The sequence below is a fragment of the Rhopalosiphum maidis genome, chromosome 2 (genome assembly GCF_003676215.2).
Source record: "Rhopalosiphum maidis isolate BTI-1 chromosome 2, ASM367621v3, whole genome shotgun sequence".
NCBI classification, from domain to species: Eukaryota; Metazoa; Arthropoda; class Insecta; order Hemiptera; family Aphididae; genus Rhopalosiphum; species Rhopalosiphum maidis.
In genome coordinates this window covers 11,348,881-11,369,293 of record NC_040878.1, presented here as the reverse complement: position 1 = coordinate 11,369,293, position 20,413 = coordinate 11,348,881, and the positions used below count along the sequence as shown (strand labels likewise).

Below are 20,413 nucleotides of genomic sequence, written 5' to 3'. Positions count from 1 at the left end.
ACCTTCCTAAATACACTATATGTCTATATTCGTAAGTGGCATGTCAGTAAAATACATACAAAAATTTGAATTTTGTTTTAAAATAAAATTCATGTCATACTGTTATAGAAATTAAAAATGTGTAAAACATTTATTATATTACGTATAAGAGTATGGATCGTGTGTATTAATTGAAATAAATGTAGACAACAAAAAATGAATCCAAAAGTTACATTAAACTTTATTATTGATTTTAAATTCTTTATAATATTTATTTAAAAATTATTAATTAAATAACATTATATTTTTGATGTTCCTTAGTTGTCTTTCCTAAAATTCCTGATTATTGTGTTTATTAAATTATTATAGATAAATAGCTGTGATTGAGTCAATCAATTTTTTCTTTTTTATATTACATCAAAATCGTGAATATGAAACATAAATTATAATAGGTAGTTATATTGTAATAGGTATTGATTATGTTCATATTTAATTTAATAACAATTATGGTACTAAATTGTGATTAAAACATTTAAAACTATAAAGACTAATCATTACATTTTATACAGAAGACTACCTATTTTGTTTATTGTAGTGTCAATATTATTTTTATTTTTTTAATATATTATTGTAATATATGTATATACATATTATAATGTATTATAATGTGTTTATAATATTTGTAATATAGTTTTTTTATAGTCGAAACCATAAACGTACACACACAGTGGACAACTAGTTAAAATAATTATGCCAAAACATACCACTAGATAGCACTAATGTTGTACGTCCACTGTGGCAGGATATTGAATCATGTCATTATCGATGTCGATACGTATTTACTAGCTTTACTTGAGTACTGTTAACAAGAAGATCACTCAATAAAACTAAAAGACTGGGTCTAACTAATAAGTTTAGTTCACATAGTGTAAAAAATCTGATGTATGAGTCTATGTGCAGATAGTGTCAAGCAATTGTTGTCCGTTATAAGTAAGGGCCGACGGCATAGGTCTCGTCAAGATCATACTTCACAGGATCATTTCTGTAGTATGCATCGTCCCCTCCAGGTGCAAATCTGGAGTCGTCATCAGCCACGATGATGAGACTTGTCCATTTACCGGAGCGTGAGATGGCTGGTGATCAACTGTTCGCAGTTTGATCATCCAGCAACGATGATCGCAACCAGTTTTGCTGGGATGGTAATTGGACCGTCTGAGTGGTCCGCAATTATTAATGTTTTTAATTTAGTTCTCTTAAAATCCTTTCACTAGGATGAAGCTAATTTAATGTCCTTCTCAAATTCTAATGTTTATGATTCAGATAATTGAAAAATAAAAAAAATAGTAAGACACAACAATTTGTATTCGCATTGTAATTTGCATGGCGATCTGTATTATTTTTCGTTCTTTTGTATTTTTTCACTATATTAATACGATATATTACTATGTCGGCGTTGTGTACTTGTATGACAAAGGTTTTAAGGTTTGAATGAATAAAAGTTATGTATTTATTGTTATAACTCTGAAATCTTCGTCAATTTGTAACTAGCTAGTAGCTACTTATAATAGAGTATATCTGTATATCAGTATATAATCAGCCCTGAAATCCAACTGCACCATTTTTGTACAAAACTAATCGTAATATTCCTTATTTATCATTAATGAAAGATATGCATATTTTCTGTGAGGTGAAATTAACTAATATAACCATAAGTTCTAATAATTTAAGAATTTTACTAAATTTATTCAAAAATAGAAATATTTTTTAACAACATTTCATGGTTACCTTAAATTGTTAATATTACACCTTACACTTTCTTATACTATGTACCAAAATATAGTGCTATATATTAGTATATTACTGTAAGTACTATTTATTTTTTTTTTGCAAATTATAAAAATAAGTGTACAAATATAGTTAAGGCCTTAAGGGTATAATATATTATTGTACAAAAGTATAATATTAATAATTATAAATGGCTACAATTAGGTCATCAGTTTTTTAAGTTTTTGAAGCTTGTGATTTGAAGTTGGGGTTTTGCTCTTCTTTTTTGAATAATTTGTTGGAAATTAGTTTTTAAGTGAGTTATGAGTATTTTTAATTTACGTTATATTTATTTGCATAACTTGCTAAAAAAATTATCTATTGTAAAAAACCAACATACGAATACAAATAATGTTCTCACAATCAAGTTTAATAATAGATCGATTCACTCTAATTTTTAAACTGATGGAGCTAAACGTGATCTGCTGAGCGTATATTTGCTGTTACGCACTTATAAGACGGAGCAACATATGCGAGTGTTGAGTCCAATTAACTCAGTTAAGTCCAAATAAAAATTTCGTCTTGACTACTGCCTACTGGTTTTTACTTTTGATTTTAATAAATTACAATGAAGCGGAAAGTTAAACGAATATTTATATATTTATCGGTCACAAACGGATTACTCAAATAAAATACTGTAAAAGTTACAACTATTTTTTTTCAATATGATCATAAATTAGCGATTTTGAATTATTTCTTTTTTTTTTTTTACAAAAACTTATCATAACTTCATGATACACCTTGTACAGTTAAAAAATTTGCATCACACCAGTGAAAAGACAAATCGGTTCTATACCAGTATTTTTGGCTTTGCCTGGACCCTGGATAGTAAATAGTTATTGGCGTTGTTGCATACGGCAACTGCACTAGGCACAAAACTAACCACCTTTATATTTCGGGGTTGCCATTAAAACAAACTAATTTATTAAATAAAACAACAAAATCTCAATAATAAATTTTTTTATTTTGTTTACCAGGAGCATAAAAAAATCACACCACGGTGTAAACAAGCCTGTAAAAAAGCGTGTAAACATTATACGTGCTATAGCAAGCAAACAATTTTGTACGACAGATGACGTCGCGGCACAATTTCTCCCACTCCCACTTTTATCGAAATATCGGTATGAGGCAACCTGTATAATCTATAAACCGTGAATTCGTGCCACAGCTATAGATGCCACCTATACTATCTATAGCCGTGATTCGTGCTTGGGGTCAGCTGTATTTCCTTTTAAAATCATAGACCTTAACTAGTATAAGGTCTATGTCACGGTTCTATGTTTAAAATATAATAAATGATATTATGATAATATGGTGATAAAAAATAAAAACACCGCTAACAGTTAATGATAAAAGAGATGAACAAATTTCAAATATTTCTTTGCTTAGTAGTTAGTACTTTATTTAGTTATAGTCTAATTATAAATTATCAGTAATAATAAACTTACTTATAGAAATAACGATTATAGTAAAGTTACTGACTACTGTATGAGATTAAAAATATAATGCTGATTCTGTAGCTATTATTTTGGTTCACTGTTCAAACCAATTTGTCAACATTGACAACTTAGTTCTTATTCCATATCTGTTGTTTTGGTTGACTCTGTTTTCTAATTTTGATCATTTGAATAAAGATATTGCTTTTATATCTGATAGAAATATGTCAGTGAAAATAATTGATGGCAGTGTTTTAGAAGGTGTAAGTGGTAAAATTAAAATACTGTTAATTATCTTATAATAATTATTATTTATATTGTTTTGTAGTTTGTTAATTACTATTTTAGAATTTATTTTTTGTAGTACTTATATTTATGATATTTTAATAGGGTGGCCAAATTCTACGATTGTCTGTAGCATTTTCATGTCTTTTGGAGCAACCTATACTAATTAATAAAATAAGAGCGGGTCGATCTAATCCTGGTTTGAAACCTCAACATTTAGCTGGTGAGTGTTAATAAATAATTAATAAACATTTATAGTATAATTCAAAATATAGACAACTCCCAGGTGCAACAAGGCTCTTTAATTATAGATTTCTTTAATAGGTCCTTTATTTCTTTTAGTTAATATGTATGCAAAATCAAATAAATTGAAAAAACAATTAACCAATATTCTTACATTTTTAAATTTAAACTATATTATAAAATAAATTTGTATCTTATCAGAATTTTAATATGTAGCTTTCTAAGAAATATGAAATTGCGTGAAGTTTCCAAAGCAGTTACCTAACTAAGAGATTAAATAGTTAGATTATTTAAAAATTTTAAACTTGTTTTAATTGTATTATACTTTATAATAGTATATAATTACTATATATTAATATTGATACATAATTATACAGTTGGAATTTGCAAAAAAAAGTCTCTTAGATAATTAAGTTTAAAAAAATTATTTTAAGAGGAGACAGTATAAGATTAAATACATAATTTAAACCTGTAGACATTTAACAATAAATTCAAAGCTTGATATTGGTTAGTTATAAATAATACATAACTCAAGTATGTTAAAAATATTAATGTATTTTTTTAAGTTTCAATCAATATACAAAATTAATTGTGTTATAGGAATCCAATTAATTAAACAAATGTGCTATGCAACTACAAATGGAGATCGGCAGAATTCTTGTGAATTAACATTTCAACCAAAATCTCTAAAAATGGGAAATTTCAATTTAAATGTCAATTCTCAAACTGCTGCGTATGATTATAAAAAAATTTGAAATAAATTTGTAATTTTAACCATTTATTTTATAGGAGTATTCCCTTGATGATACAGTCAGCTTTACCTGTAGCAATATTTAGTAATCATAACTCCAGTATAACTATGAAAGGAGGAACTGATGTTAATTTTTCTCCTTCAATGGATTATGTTAAAAATGTAATACAAAGAATTAGCTATTACTATTAATATAGGATTATTTATTTTTAATGTTATGCATTTTACTTAATAGGTTTTATTTCCTATTTACAAGCTTTTTGGTGTTCATTGTGATGCACTTATAACTAAACGGTAACAGGTCTTTTAAAAATATATTCAATGGTATTAGTTTCATTTAACTAATTTTTTATTATAGAGGTTTTTATCCTAAGGGTCGCGGAGAAGTGGTATTGACAGTAAATCCTGTTGCTGAATATTTAAAGCCTGTTGAAATCATTCATTTTGGAGATCACCCAACTATTAAAGGATTTGTATTTATGTCTGGACCAAAACATCAAAATAATAAAAATAACCAAGTATGTATTATATTATTTTAATACTATAATATAGTTGGTTCACATTATTTGTCGGATTAATATATAATTTATTTATAGTAACCATATAATTTCTACTTATAACTTTTTTTTAAAATTTCTAAAAAATATTATTTATGATTTAAATATTGTTTTTGACAATTTTTTAGTTTTTAAATAATTTAGTTACTATAATATGGTCATGAGATACTTTTTTATAAAAAAGTACTCTTATGGTTATGAGAAATTACTAATATTTAAAAAAAAATAATACCCATATATGTTATTATCATGACACTTTAAATTATTAAATAAAAATTAATGATTATAGAGCTAAAATATATATTTTTTAAAACTAATGAACTAAATTATTTCCACAATTTAGGTTCTTACAACTTTAAAGCAAAATCTAATTTAACAATAGCTAACTTAAATCATCAAGTACGCATGGACTAGTTACAAAGTGACAAACTATTTTTTTATGGACAAAAATCATTATATTCCATATAAAATAAATAATTATGTTTTAAACTTAATTAAGTAAATTATTTCATAACATGTTTTTAATCTAATAGTAATATTTAGATAGTTCAAGATATAGCAACAGCTGTCAAAAATAAATTAAACCTTTCCGGTTATCATAAAATTACAATTGAAACCGAGGTTGGAGATTCAGATGGTTCTGGTGGAAGTGTAGTGTAAATTAAATTATGGTATTTATTTATTTTTATTTTATAAATATTATCTAATATATTTATAGGTTGGTTGCCAATACTGGAACCGGCTTGATTGGTTCATCTGCTCTGTATGATATGAGAAAATCAACTGTAAACAGTATCACTGATGAAGCCTGTGACAAACTTTTATTAGATTTGGAAGTCAAGTCATGTGTTGACCCTAATGCAATGGATAATGTAAATATTACATTGATATTTATTGGTTAAATATTAATAGTCAATAGTCATCATATAAAAGTTAATGTTTTAAAAATATTAACTAATATATTTTATTAAAGCTCATTATTTTCATGGCACTCGCAAATGGAAAATCAAAAGTGAAATGCCGAGAAATCACCTTGCACACTAAAACTGCAATTTATATTGCTGAGCAATTTACCGATGTGAGTTAAATTAATGAATTATAGTCGATAATTCAATTTTAATATTTCTTTGATGTATTTATGAATGTTATAAAATGCATTTTCCAGGCTAAATTTAGTATCAAACAATTGAACGATGGTTTAAATGAAGTCACCTGTGAAGGCATTGGATTGAAAACTTTCTAATTCTTAATTTCATAATTTTCATTAATTTAAAATCTAAAAAATTGTCTATAATCTTTTTCTAATTAAATACCTACTAAATACAAATACATAATATTTAAAGCCATTAATTTTATTTATTCATACACTATACAGACTGTGCTCAAGTTTTTTAATATTTAACATATTAATGCATAAAATAAGTACCTTTATATTTTATAATTAGTAAAAGAACATAATTATACTTGAAATAAATTAGTTTCAGATTGAATTTGTTATTTAACATAATTTTTATCAGATTTTTAGATTTTTGTTTTATAATGTCTGTATTTAAAATTTGGTTACCAAATAGTGGTGAACTTTTAAGTGGTTTCAAAGGTATTAAATAAAAAATATCAATGATTTTTTATTTATTTTTTTTTTTTTTTTTTTAAACTAAATACAAAGAAATAAAGAAAAAAAAAGGTAATATTTACAAAGAATAATTGATTGACAAAATATGTATTTACAGTTAATATAAGGCGTGTTAACAATGTAGTTTGACTAAATTAGAGTTTGTTGGTGAGGTTGCATTTGGTGATGAATTTGATGATATTTGAAGTTTGTCCTTCGTCAAAGATTTCTTTGATGTTGTGCAGTAAGTTGAGGGACGTGTGTGTTGATTCGTAGATGGGGCATTCTTCAAGTATGTATTTTATAGTGACGCGAGTTTGATATGAATTGCATATAGGTGGGTAGTCATTGCTAATGAGAAAAGAGTGTGTAACTAAAGTGTGGTCAATTCTTATTCGAGTGATAGCGATATCTTGACGTCGGCTGAGATCTGGAGGTTTATGCCACTGTTTCACTGAACTTTTTATAGACTTAAGTTTGTTGGTAGGAGGGATGGAATCCCAGTGGTGCTACCATGACAAGAAGATTTTGTTTTTGATAGATGTGAAGATGTTATTTGATGATATTTTATCAATGGTATTGTTGGTTATAGGTTTTTAGTGGCTAGAAAGGCTGTCTCGAATCTAAAAAGAAAACGAAAAATAAATAAATAATAATAAAAATAAATTATACAGATACCATATGGAATAGTATACGACACGACAAAAAACATTAAATGCAGTTAACTTTAAAGTGTCAAATTAGAATTAATTAAGTATAAATAAATTATAAAAAGTCAATTATTTGTAGTTAATTATTAATTTTTTGTGAAGTATCGCGTATGCACGTCGAACGATCAAGACGTAACTGACGACTAATGTTTTACAAAATTTAATAGAACCTATAGTTTATATCCATCTCTATATTATTATTATTATTATTATTATAATCGTTGCGACTTCGCCCATCAAAACTACCTAGTTACCTAAGTATAAAATACGATTACATTTTTAATGATAAAATTTGGTTTATTGCAACCCATGTGTATCATTGTATAGGTATATAGATATAACTTTAAGCTAATGACCTGTGATGTTGAAGCCTTCTAATAAAATATGCATATATATATATAACTTGCATAATAAAAAAATTAATAAAAAATTAAGGACAAAATCAAACATCCGCTTGAAAGAGTTAGTTACAAGATACAGTGAAGATAAATTAAGCATCGGAGACTTTTTGACAGTTGTGTCTAACAATATGAGAAAACAAACTGACTGGGCGACTGAACCTAATCTGACTATAATTTTTTAAATAATTGATATGGGGATTTTTTTTCCGGGATTCATTCATATTGATCATTTTTCGTTTGGAATAATGTTGTAAACTCGTTGATATTTCGGGAACAAAATAGGTATATTCGTAAAATATTATATATAAGTATATAACAAACGGTAAAGGCCTTAATGCCTTACTGACTACTACGAGTAAATACGTAGTACGTCCATACTATTACAATACATAAAAACATGTGATAGGATTTTAAAAATAGCAATACAATTTTTTTTAATGTGTGTAAGAAGTAGATTAATAAAAACCCTTCATAATAATTTATTTTTTCTTCTAATGAAATCCAAAGAAATATCAAATACCAATACGAAATTACTAAATCACGATTTAAGATAATACAGACGATACAGTGATTATGATTTATCCACAGATATATCTGTGGATAAATCATAAATATTTTATCATGGACGCAATACTGTAATAGTATACAATACCGTTATTGTTCCATTGTTACAGGGGTAGTGGTTTATGGTTAATGGTTAGTTTTGTCAGGGACGAGGGTTCACCAGCCACCACTATTAATACATACGAAAATTCATTTGTACCCCATTCATAATGTGCTATGTGCCTACAAGCTATATCCTAATTCCTAGGGCTTAGGCCAGGTTCACATAATCACATGAACGCGCGTATTTAGAAATACCTACAGATTTCCAACACATTATTCACATGGCGCCCGTCGATTGCGATGTCAACGCAAGATTCTATTTCCGCGCGTAGATGGAGTACATACGAACCTAATCTTGGACACCAAATACTAGTGTATTTACTATTTACGCAAACTTAACATTTATAAGATAGCATTTCTAATTTCTATGAATTATACAAAATAATTATAATATTTAGATCAGTCTATCGAGACTCGAGAGTAAAGTATTGTAATTTTCAAATCCTCCCGTGACTTGGGGTCTGTGGGGATGTTGTTCACTTGTACCTATATAATATTAAATTTTACGTTAATACCTACATCTTTCTTTTTGATTTTTTTTTTGTCCTGACCTATTGAAAATGACTAGTTTTGAGTAAAATATTGAGTATGGAATTTAATTTTTGTTGTGTAATATGTAAATAGAGTATGGATTACTGTTTTTTATACCATTGATTACAAATAATACAATAATTATAATCAATAGTAATAATATACATAGGCAATACAAATTTAGCACATTTATAATATATTATATAGTATAGATGACTATAGTAGTCAGGTACGTATACAAGGGTGGGGTTAACCCCCCCCCCCCCGGGAATTGTTTTTTTTGTATACGTGCCTGATAGTAGTATAGAATAACTATTGAGTATCGGTAAATGGCATACATTATGACAATCTATTTCAGTCGCATTTAGTGTAATACTAAATATATTTAAATTGTCAATAATCCGTTTCTATTTCCTGAATCTATTTGTTAAAAATTTTAAGATAACGTTTTGATTGAATTTTTTATTTATTCTATTTGTAAATAATCTATTCGCTGACCGCTTTTAATCTCTTACGTATAATTAATAATCGATCTTGGTCCTTCTGGTTCCTCTTCCATTACAATCAAGACTTCAAGAGGAATTGTTTTATTATTTGTGCATTTTGATACTCAAGTCTAAGTCAAATGGTTGGAGAGAAATTAATGTCCATTTAGCCAAAAATAATACAATTATTACATCTCTAAATTTACTATATTATATGTGTACGATAAGTTATTATTATCATTTGCGTTTGCGTTGGGATTAGGAAACTCTTTTACTAATGCGTGTATCCAAATTTTGTAGACGTATATACTATATAGTCACCCACTGACATATAAATATATAATATACAATAAATAATAATATATACCTAATAAATATAAGTATTTCAAAGATATATATTTTCTTCATCGGTTCATCGTAGGTATTCTACTATATAAACGACTATGGCTTGCAGTTTCCCCAGAAAGTAATTCCCAGCTCAAGTAGCAACTGGCAACCCCACTATTATTAGGTCAATATTTCTTTTCATAGGTTTTTTTTTTATTTATTTTTTATTATTTATTATTATTATATATATATTATAATATGTTAATATTATTTAATAAAGTACCTATTTATTCAAATAAAAAATTGGTACTTACTTTAAAGTAATGGATAACCTTTCCACTGCCGGTATTATACTATAATATAATTTTTAACATTTTGCTTTTATTCCAAGTCACTTTTTACAATATTTAAAAGTTTATCAAATGTTTTTACAGGCATTTTGTAATAACTAAAATTTTTTTCTGGAAATCGTCGTAAGTCTTTGTATATCACATTGAATTGGCCTTTTCCCCCGTAGGGATGTACCGCTAACTTTCTGTTTAAAGATAATTTCTTTCCTTTTTCTTCAAATGTCTCATTGCCTCATTTATGGCAATTAATAGCGATGGTGTAATTTTCGGCATAGTGTTAACCTAATCCATGGATAAGTATTATAAAAATAAATATAAATAGTCGATTGAAAGGGATTTATTTTTTTATTATTGTGACTGTCATCACGTTTTGGAGTAGTAATAATGGTTAGATTTTCGACTTCAGTCCCTCTTTGAAAAGGAAAATTCATCTAGTTGGTATTTTGGGGGGGACGGGGGAGGGTCAAAAATGAATGATTTCCAGTAGTTTTCAAAAGCGTCGGGAAAAACCCTGAAAAAATAACGGAAAAACGGGAATTTTCACGCATAACCACTTTTTGACAAAATCGATTTTTTGATTTTGCTGTAACTCAAAAACGAATCATGTTTATATTATGGTTATCTATTTACGATTAAATTTTCAAAATATTTTGACCTTTTTTAAGCTACTTATAGACAATTGAAATTTGACAATTCTTTTTTAGTTTTTTTTCTTAAAATACCAATAAAAAAAACTTGGCTATCTAAAAAATCTTTAAAATTGAATATAAGGTTTATTATAAGCTGTACTTATCGTAATAAAAAAAAATAAAAAATCGTTGGTCACAATTTTTGTTTATAAACATTTAAAGTTCAAATATTTATAAAATATAACAAAATCGCGAAAATTTGTAAGGAATTTTAAAGTTGAAAATTCATAACATTTTTGTGATTTATACCTAAGGTTAAAAAACCCAATACAGGGTTATTCATAAATTTTTCTTCGAGTAACTGTAAAAAAAAAATTCCAGCGTCAATATAGAAAAAATGTTATGAGCGTATGAAATAAAATTTTTTTTCGAAATCAAGTAAAATAATGATATATTACAATTTAAATATAGGTAATAATATAATATATCCTACTAATAATCATTAACTGACAAATCATCTCTGTTCAGAATCGTTTTTCGTATACAATGATACCTGTCATTGCATTCAAATTTAACACATCCGTTATAGTGACTAGTGACCTACTCTCCATCACTACTATGCAGCAGATTGATACCCACTTGCCCACCTTTTTTTAGTTTTTACTAGTTGAAGAAATTCCTAATGAAATAGATTATATGTATTTGACGTTTTCTCAAGATCTACATAATATTATTGATTTCTTATTTTGATTCTACACGATGTATCAATTATTAGTTTATTAATATTCAAAATCTCCAATCACGAATCTACTATATGATTATCAATTTAAATTTCTAATAATAATTATGAGAAATATGTACATTTGGGTATTTTAAGTCCATGACTTTTTTTTTAAAAGACAGGATGATACATGTACACCAAATTTAGAAATAAACAAAAAAAACCTGAATAAATAAAATGCTAGTGCATATAGCTGTCATAACTAAAATATTATTTCTTCATAACAAGCACTTCCTATTGTTCAATTATTGTTACAATACAATATTATATTATTATTGAATATTGTGATTTGTGGTATAAAAATAATTCACAGAGCGATTGAACATATCGCGGGGCAACGATGCACAACAGCAACTTCGTATAATGCGTAATTATAAGATCAATTATTTAATTGTATTAGAATATTTAATTATTATATTAAAATTATATATATTTGTTACCGTGTGTGTAAATATTGTTATAATATATATATTACTTTATATTATAATATTACAATGATTGTATTAAGAGGACCCCATACCCGCATGTGTTGTTTGTCTTATTACTAACGTACATCATAACAAATTTGCGTTCAGCAAAACACATTTTGTGATATTAGCTTTAATATTAGAGTAAATTTACCTATTATCAAATTTAAAGGTAAGAATATTATTTAGAAAATGACATTGACATATGCTTTTATTGATTTTATTATTTTAAAGTTATAATATTTTATATTCTGTGTTAAAGCTAACATCACAAAATGTGTTCTACTGAATGAAAATTTGTTATGCTAATGATGTATGTTAGTAAGACATGCGGGTATGGCGTCCTGTTAAGAAATGCTTATGAGTAGATATTGAGCTTTGAGTTATTATTATTATTAGGAAGTAATAGATAAAATGTACATCTTATCCCTTCCTATAAACATGACCAAATTACGCCACTGCATTAGACAATAATAATTAAAAATTAATATTTAAAACTGTGGTTAAAATTCAATATGATTATAATCATCCATTCATTTCAATTAATAAAAAAAATAAAGTAGAGTAAAGACTATTTTTTTAATAGTTAGACTTTACTATTTTAGATAGGTATAAAAAATACCTGTACTTATAGTGGTATTACCTACTGTAGGTAGTAATAACAATTAACAGGGTGAAGAGTTAAGTCCTTTTTAAACAGTGGACCACATATTATTTTTTTTTTTAAATCTGGGGCCGTATAGTAATAAAAACATTTATTAAATAAGTAAAATTATTAAAATACATGTAATGCTTAAAATGTATTCAGTATTCACTCAAATAAAAACTGGCTTGCTATAGTTTAGGTTGATGTACAACTGTACAAGTATAATCTATCTACGAAAAATTAATGTAAGTAAAACGTTTTAAAATATATACATATGTAGCTTCTAACTGAACAGAAATCAGAATAATAGCATTCATAACAAATTTAATTTTAAAATTAAAATTCGACTTAGTTGATATTAGACATAATGACCCTTATCAAGGTATATCCAAAGTATTTAATGCTATTTTTCTTTATCATTTAATATAGCCCTCAACAAACGTATTTTATAATATAGGTGAACATTGTGATAAAAGTAGTGATGATCATGTTTTCATTTTGAAAAATGTAGGTTTTGTTTTAACAATAATAATTGATTTTAAATTCACTTACAACTAAATTAGGTTTAAGTATATAATTGTAACATGAATTATATTGATTATCTTAGATTAATGAGAATCGTACAAACTATTTAATGTTTGAAATCAGTTATCAATTTATTTGAGTATTATTATTACAAATAAAAGTTAAATATTTAGGTAGTAGATAAAATACTAAAATGTCGGAAGGAACACGAATAAATTCTGAACAAATGTTGAATATGGACACTAATACATTGCTTAAACAATTGAAGCATTATTTCCATCACCAGACCTTCAAAAGTGATTTACAAAAGAATGCCATTATTGCAATATTAAAGCGTAAGTGTATCATAATTATTATTTAATGTTATTTGCATTGTTAGGTAAATTAATCTCAAAAAGTAATAAAGTATAATACTTATTAGTAATTATATTGTACTAATACAATAGGTGAATAGGATTAATTTCATGTTATTCTTAACTTGAACATATTATGTTATAGGTAGGCCTACTACTTTTTTAAAAATCAAATTTAGGTTATTATATTTTATGACAATACATTATTCTATATAAAAAATGTTAACACTGGTAATAACTGATATATTATAGGTTAGTACCTAGTTAAATTATGAATTTAATAATTAATTAGATACACATTTTGATTTACATTATATTCAGAATCTTTAAGAATCTTATATATCAACATTTGGTAAAGAAATATATACATGTAAGACTATAAAATAATAATATATCACTTTAGAAACAATACAAGTTATGTTATGATAAATGTTAAATATTTATGGAGTAATTATATATTATTAGTATGGTAAATGTAAAGTTCCCCTCAGTTAGTTTTGGTAAAATAGGACATTTTCCTTTAATTTTTTTATATATTTATACAGAAAAACGTATTATAAAAATGTTGTATTACTCCGCCAAACTCCTGAGGAGATATTGTCTTATACTCTACAGCTATAGATATGATGTTATAAACATTATTTATAAACACTAAATTCATATAAATATTATATTATGTAGGTAATAATTAAATTACTCTAAAGTAGTAAAAATTATTAAAAAGTTATAAGTTCACTCATTCATTACCGTGAGAATAATGTATACAATCTTAATGATACAGCTAACACTAATAAATTTAATATTTTTTTTTTAAGGAAAATATGATGTATTTGTATCAATGCCAACTGGATCTGGAAAGTCATTATGTTATCAACTACCTGCTGTACTTCATTCGCCTAAAGTTACAATAGTTTTTTCTCCTCTTATAGCTTTAATGAAGGTATAAATCTAGTTTCTTACATAAGTTTTCAATAAAATCATAATTTTCAAAATTTTTACAGGATCAAGTTGATCATTTAACACATTTAAAAATTCGTGCTGAAACAATTAATTCAAAAATGACTGAATCTGAACGAAAACGTGTTATTAATGATTTATATTCTGTACAAGTATCTACTTCATTACTTTATGTAACCCCTGAACAAGCAGCTACAGAATTCTTTAAGGTTGGTAAATTTTATTTTTTTACAATTTATATTAATATTTTATAGTAAATAAAAATGTTTATAATATAATTTAATTTTCAGGGATTATTATCCTATTTAGTACGAAAAAATAAATTGGCTTATATAGTGGTAGATGAAGCACACTGTGTAAGCCAATGGGGTCATGACTTTAGACCCGACTATTTGAAACTGGGATTGTTAAGGGAACTTTATCTTCATATTCCATGGATTGCACTTACAGCTACAGCTAGTGCCGATGTAAATTATAAAAATAAATGCTTATTAAATTGTTTAAACTATCCTGTAGGCTGTAATATATTACTAGAATAATTTAAAATTTATTTGTTTAGGTTGTTAAGGACATTATGGATGTATTATGCCTAAAAAAACCAGTCTCAAAGTTTACAACACCATGTTTTCGATCTAACTTATTTTATGATGTTATATTTGATGATTCTATTGGAAATTCTTATCAACATTTGAAAGACTTTATTGATCAATGTTTATGTGATGATATAAATTATTTGGAAAATACTCCAAATATAAATCCGGTAATTTTTTTTTAAATGTATAGTTATTGAAATAAAATATTGATAATAACAAATATTTTAGTTGAATCAACCATGTGGTATAATATACTGTAGAACGAGAGAATTAACTGAAGAAATAGCCACAGTTCTTAGTCGGAAAGGTGTTTCCATTGCCCCTTATCATGCTGGTAAAAACATATAATATAATGTTTAATAAATTAAAATAATCAGCATATTATTATGATTTAATATAGGGTTAAAAGATAAAGAACGACTTGTGGTGCAAGAAGCATTTATGAGTGGACATATTCAAGTTATAACAGCAACTGTAAGCTTTGGAATGGGAATTGATAAAGCAACTGTAAGGTTTGTCGTACACTGGGGTATACCATCTAGCATACCAGCATATTATCAAGAGTCTGGCCGAGCTGGAAGAGATGGAAAATTAGCTCGATGTCGAATTTACCATTCAAAACAAGCAAAAAATTCATTAGATTTCATTTTAAAATCTGCAATAACTCAAGCTAAAACTCAAGATAAACAAAAAAAAGCTAAAGGAAGTTATAGCATGTTTCTTAAGATGATACAGTTCTGTGAAAGTGTACAGTATGTTTTACAGTGTATTTTAATAATTTTTAAAGACTAAATTAATTACACATTTTAATAATTGTTTAACTTTTGTTTGATAAACTAGATGTAGACATGAATTTTTTGCTGATTTTTTTGGAGATACCAAACCCCAATGCATTGATAAATGTGATGTATGCTCAAATAAAGAAGCTGTAAAAATAGATTTAGATGTATTTATGTATGGAATAAATAACAGGAATCATACAATTGTATCAAATGAACAATTAGTATCTAGTGATTTTTATGGAGGAGGACGCAATGCTATTAATGAGTATACTTTACTCCTTACCTTAAAGTTTTCAATCACTGATCTAGTTACTTATTATATAAATGTAAATATTTGTTTAGGGAAAGTGAAGAATATGCACGTGAGGGTGAAAGAGAAGAGCACAAAAAAAATTTAGAACTAGAATTAGAAATAAAACGGCAGTTTGAAATTAGAAGAGCTAATATACAAAATATTATCAAAGAAAATGAAGAATTAGTAAAAAATTCAAAAGTTAGAGCAGCTGCATCTACAATAAAAAAAGTTAATGGTTTGCAGTTATCAGTAAGTATCTCAATTATTCTTTAACACTTTTAATACAAATATATGGATGTATTATAAATTATAATAATATAAAAATCTAAATTGTAGTTATAATTTGAATTCAATATACAATCTTATAATAATCCTTCTAATTCTGAAGATTGGGTTAAAACAATCAATTATATTCTAACTATATTAAAAAAGTCAAATTATCTATGTATTTTATGCACCTAAACGTTTAAAATGTTAATTACTTAGTTACTCAATAAGTCAATAATATTAAACTCATATGAATAAGTATAACTAGCAATATAAAATATAAAATAGTAATAGTTATAGTAGTAAATATAAATTGAAATTAAATTTCACGAGGCTTTCTAATATTTTTTATTTAATAAAGTCTTAATTTGTTTATTTTTTGTCACTGTGTTCCTGGTTGAACATTTTTTTTAGTTTATTATTAAATATAAATAGTCAAAAGATAAATTAATGAAATATACCTAATATAATGAATATGGTTTTTAGTGAAATGAGTCACTTGTTGATTGTAAGTGAAAACTAAAAATAATTTTTAATAAGAATAAATTACTTAGTTTATAATTTAACCATAGTCATAATTTGTTTATGTTAATCTATAATTTAATTTAATAATTAATATATATATTTATATGTGAATTTATTTAATTAAGGTAAGAGAAGAATTATTAAGGTTCATTGAAGAGTATTTGGAGAAAAATATTGAAGCATGCTCTTTATTTGATTCACTAACAGAAATAACAAAAGATGATCTTCATAATATTGCAGTGGACTTAGAATATGAAGCATTTACTAGTTCAAAAGTTGTAGCTGTTTATCGGAAAAAAATTGCTAAAACAGTTGAGTAAAATTAAAACATTTAAGTTATTTATTTTGGAAAAATGTATCATTTTGCTACATCTAACCTATATGGCAGCAGTTTCCAAAGTAGTATTTCTGTCAATTATCCCAAAGAATAATAGTATTAAAGTATTTCTAATAAAGTTAATTGGTTAAAAAAAGTGGCTGATCTTATGGTTTATAGTGTACTACTATCAATTATTTTATAATTTATTATACATTTATAATTTTATATGTTCATACTTAACCTTTAATAATATATAAATAATTACCTATTCTTAGTTAAAACAACCTGCAGGTAAATACAAAAATTTGATATTATAAATTTATTATTCCTATTTAAATTTAAGTATGGCAAACCTAAAAGACATTTTTATTATTACTATTAGTATGAGGTATTTAAAAATTCAAGATAGCTAATGAAATTTAATACTTGCAATAATATAACTTATAAGTTTTAATCAAAATGTCGCTGTTTGGCATTTGTTAATCAATATGTACAGAATAAAGGAGATATAATTGACATAATTTTATTTTTATAGTCAAAAAAACATATTTATATTTAATAAAAACAAATTATTTAATGTTGAAAAATTATTTGTCATAAATTTTTTAAATTTTTATTGTAATAAACTTGATTCTTTAAAATTATTAAAGGGCAAACAGAAAATTTAATTTTATACTCTCAGATAGTATGAAGTGATAAATAATTTTTTTAAATAACGGCATTAAATATTTATTTTTTGTTTATTTTAGGTATCCCTTATTAAGGCAGAAACAAGAGCATCAAACATATTTGATAAAATTAAAAATTATACACGACCAGTGAAAATTAAAGAAGAATCTAAAGTTAATTCAAATATTGAACTCCCTCCTATTGTTACAGCTTCAGATCTTATTCAAGCTCAAATAAAAAACAAAACGCCTGAGCCAAAAATCAAAAGAGGGATTAAACGAGATCATTTAATGCAGCAATCAATGAAATCATTTGTATTTTCGACTACTTCTACTTCTGTAACAGAGAATGAAGAATGTGCTACAAAAAAACCTAGAATAGAGAATACTGATAGTGACATGGAAATATCTTCAGATGATGAAGTTCATATTATAGAAAGTACTAATATAAATGATCCTAAAATCTCAGAAACTCCAATTAAAGTAGAAGAATTATATCCTGAACAGCAAACAAACTATGTAGCATTTAACATTGAACCTAAATTTAATGAATCATATTATCAAACTACATCTACTAATATACAAGTACCCAAAATAATTATGGCTTCTAACTTAATAAAAAACAACCATGAATCCAGTTCAACATATGATTCTTCTAAAGATTTGTTAAACGTTGAAAGTGACTATTTAGCTATGAATAATATGCCAGCAACAAAACAAGACCAAAAAATTCTTATTACTCCTAATAACACATGTTCAAATAGTACAAAAAATATTGAAAATGGTTTATCACATATTCAGTCTAAAAGTAACAAATCACTTATGTCAGAAAAAAATATTTCTGAAATTTTTAAGGAAATTTCAGAAATTTTAACTCCATCAGAAAATGAAAAAGATTTAACTATACAAAACAATGAACTCCTGATACAGCAAAAGCAAAATGATACAAAACAATCATCAATTGAACATAGATTACATGTTCAGCAAAATGCTGAAATATCTGCAATAAAGAATATGAATAATCTGTTCGGTGAAGATAGTGATGATGAAAGTAAATTAGCATTAGTTGATGTTAAAAAAAAATCCTTAGGTGTCCGACTTGGTATGTCATCAAATGTAAATTTTACTAATAAGACAAACAAAAATTCACACGAGTCAATGAAAATAAATAAAAATAAGACTGAGGATCCGAATAACAAACAAAAAAAATTTGAACTGTCAAATTTGGTTGTAAAATTATTAAATCCTTACTACAAAAATAATTTATTTAAAACTAAAGAATTATTTAAATTTATGGCAAGACAAATTGTTCATAAACTGTTGGAGTCTACTAGTCATCCAGGTAAATTAATATATTTAATGCAAGTGAAAAATTAAATGATGTGTATATAAGCATCATTGCGACAAATATGTTTACTAATATTTTAAAGAAAATTGGTAACATTTACTTTAAAAAAAATAAAATTGTTATATGCATTAGCCATTAATGTTTAAAATTATTTAAAATGAAAAAACTGTTTAACATTTTATAAAAATAGAATTTATTTGCTTATGGTAAATATTAATTTATATTCATCATTGAATTTTATTCTTCATTATTAAGTTATATTAACTATTATCTAGACTACTGGTTCCCAAACTTGAGGGCGTGTACATTTAAAATTAAAAAATGTACACATTTAAATGTATATTTATACTTAATAACTATTTATGAAAGCAATTATTATTTTATTTATTTATTTATTGATAATACATATCAATTATCAAACATTGTACTTTAAATTTTAAATTCAATTATTTATTTAAAAAAATATATATTTTAATAGTTTAAGCAATGTATGTATTGTTGACTTAGCAATTTAATTATATTTGTATAAAATAAATTATTTATTTTTACAGAAGAGCAAAACATCAAATTAATTATCAGAAAATTATTTCCAAAGGAACAGAAAATAAAGATTGAATCTGAAGATCAAATATTGAAGTTATTAAGATCAATTCCTTAATATTTCATATTTAATTTTATAAATTGTTATGATGTTTTTGTTGAATAATGTGTTTGTTCCTTATAATTTTACTTTAGTAAGTGTTATCAGATTTAAGTGATAAAATTAAGTTTATTTTTATATATTTTTTAATTTTATTTTATTTTGCTGAAAAAAGACTTATATTAGTTATATTTAATTAATTTTTTTTTTGTAATGAAAGAGTTAAAAGGACGATTTTAAATATTTCTATAATTTTTAAAATAAGTATAATTTATTTATAAATTTGTAATATTATTATGTGACTTGATGTTTGAATAGTTGGACATAATTTATGTAATATATCAAAATATACCTATGTATAGGTAAATTGGTAGTCCAGTAATTAATTTATATTGGTAACATGGACATAGACTTTGTCAAATTTAAATACTTTTACACTTCAATATCAGTTTATCAGTTAT

The 20,413-nt window shown here is 25.4% G+C and overlaps 2 protein-coding genes and 1 non-coding gene across 4 annotated transcripts; all 3 read left to right on the top strand.

Annotated features, from left to right (window-relative positions):
• Window positions 1-996: 996 nt before the first annotated feature.
• On the top strand, window positions 997-1,200 carry LOC113555329. The gene has a single exon (XR_003405353.1). It is a non-coding gene; the product is annotated as a small nucleolar RNA U3 (small nucleolar RNA).
• Window positions 1,201-2,997: 1,797 nt separating this feature from the next.
• On the top strand, window positions 2,998-6,443 carry LOC113554007 (RNA 3'-terminal phosphate cyclase). Of its 2 annotated transcripts, none has more exons than XM_026957634.1 (10): window positions 2,998-3,502; window positions 3,630-3,747; window positions 4,368-4,500; window positions 4,557-4,680; window positions 4,754-4,812; window positions 4,877-5,036; window positions 5,619-5,731; window positions 5,794-5,947; window positions 6,049-6,153; window positions 6,241-6,443. In XM_026957634.1, exons 1-10 carry the CDS (start codon window positions 3,464-3,466, stop codon window positions 6,316-6,318), a joined length of 1,083 nt encoding a protein of 360 aa, XP_026813435.1. In that variant the 5' UTR covers window positions 2,998-3,463; the 3' UTR covers window positions 6,319-6,443. The 2 variants fall into 2 exon arrangements, with proteins under 2 accessions (XP_026813435.1, XP_026813436.1); XM_026957635.1 differs by having other exon boundaries at window positions 2,998-3,509.
• A 6,735-nt stretch (window positions 6,444-13,178) lies between these two features.
• On the top strand, window positions 13,179-20,172 carry LOC113551223 (ATP-dependent DNA helicase Q5-like). The gene is made up of 12 exons (XM_026953336.1): window positions 13,179-13,540; window positions 14,374-14,498; window positions 14,560-14,724; window positions 14,806-14,982; window positions 15,075-15,275; window positions 15,337-15,442; window positions 15,509-15,860; window positions 15,949-16,155; window positions 16,233-16,434; window positions 17,103-17,288; window positions 18,046-19,306; window positions 19,864-20,172. Exons 1-12 carry the CDS (start codon window positions 13,399-13,401, stop codon window positions 19,968-19,970), a joined length of 3,231 nt encoding a protein of 1,076 aa, XP_026809137.1. The 5' UTR covers window positions 13,179-13,398; the 3' UTR covers window positions 19,971-20,172.
• Window positions 20,173-20,413: the final 241 nt, after the last annotated feature.

Coding starts and splice junctions, on each gene's coding strand:
- LOC113554007 (XM_026957634.1), top strand. CDS start 3,464: ATGTCAGTGAAAATAATTGATGGCAGTGTTTTAGAAGGT. Junction 3,503..3,629: donor ATGGCAGTGTTTTAGAAGGT/GTAAGTGGTAAA, acceptor ATATTTTAATAG/GGTGGCCAAATTCTACGATT. Junction 3,748..4,367: donor GAAACCTCAACATTTAGCTG/GTGAGTGTTAAT, acceptor ATTGTGTTATAG/GAATCCAATTAATTAAACAA.
- LOC113551223 (XM_026953336.1), top strand. CDS start 13,399: ATGTCGGAAGGAACACGAATAAATTCTGAACAAATGTTGAATATGGAC. Junction 17,289..18,045: donor GGAAAAAAATTGCTAAAACA/GTTGAGTAAAAT, acceptor TGTTTATTTTAG/GTATCCCTTATTAAGGCAGA. Junction 19,307..19,863: donor GGAGTCTACTAGTCATCCAG/GTAAATTAATAT, acceptor TTATTTTTACAG/AAGAGCAAAACATCAAATTA.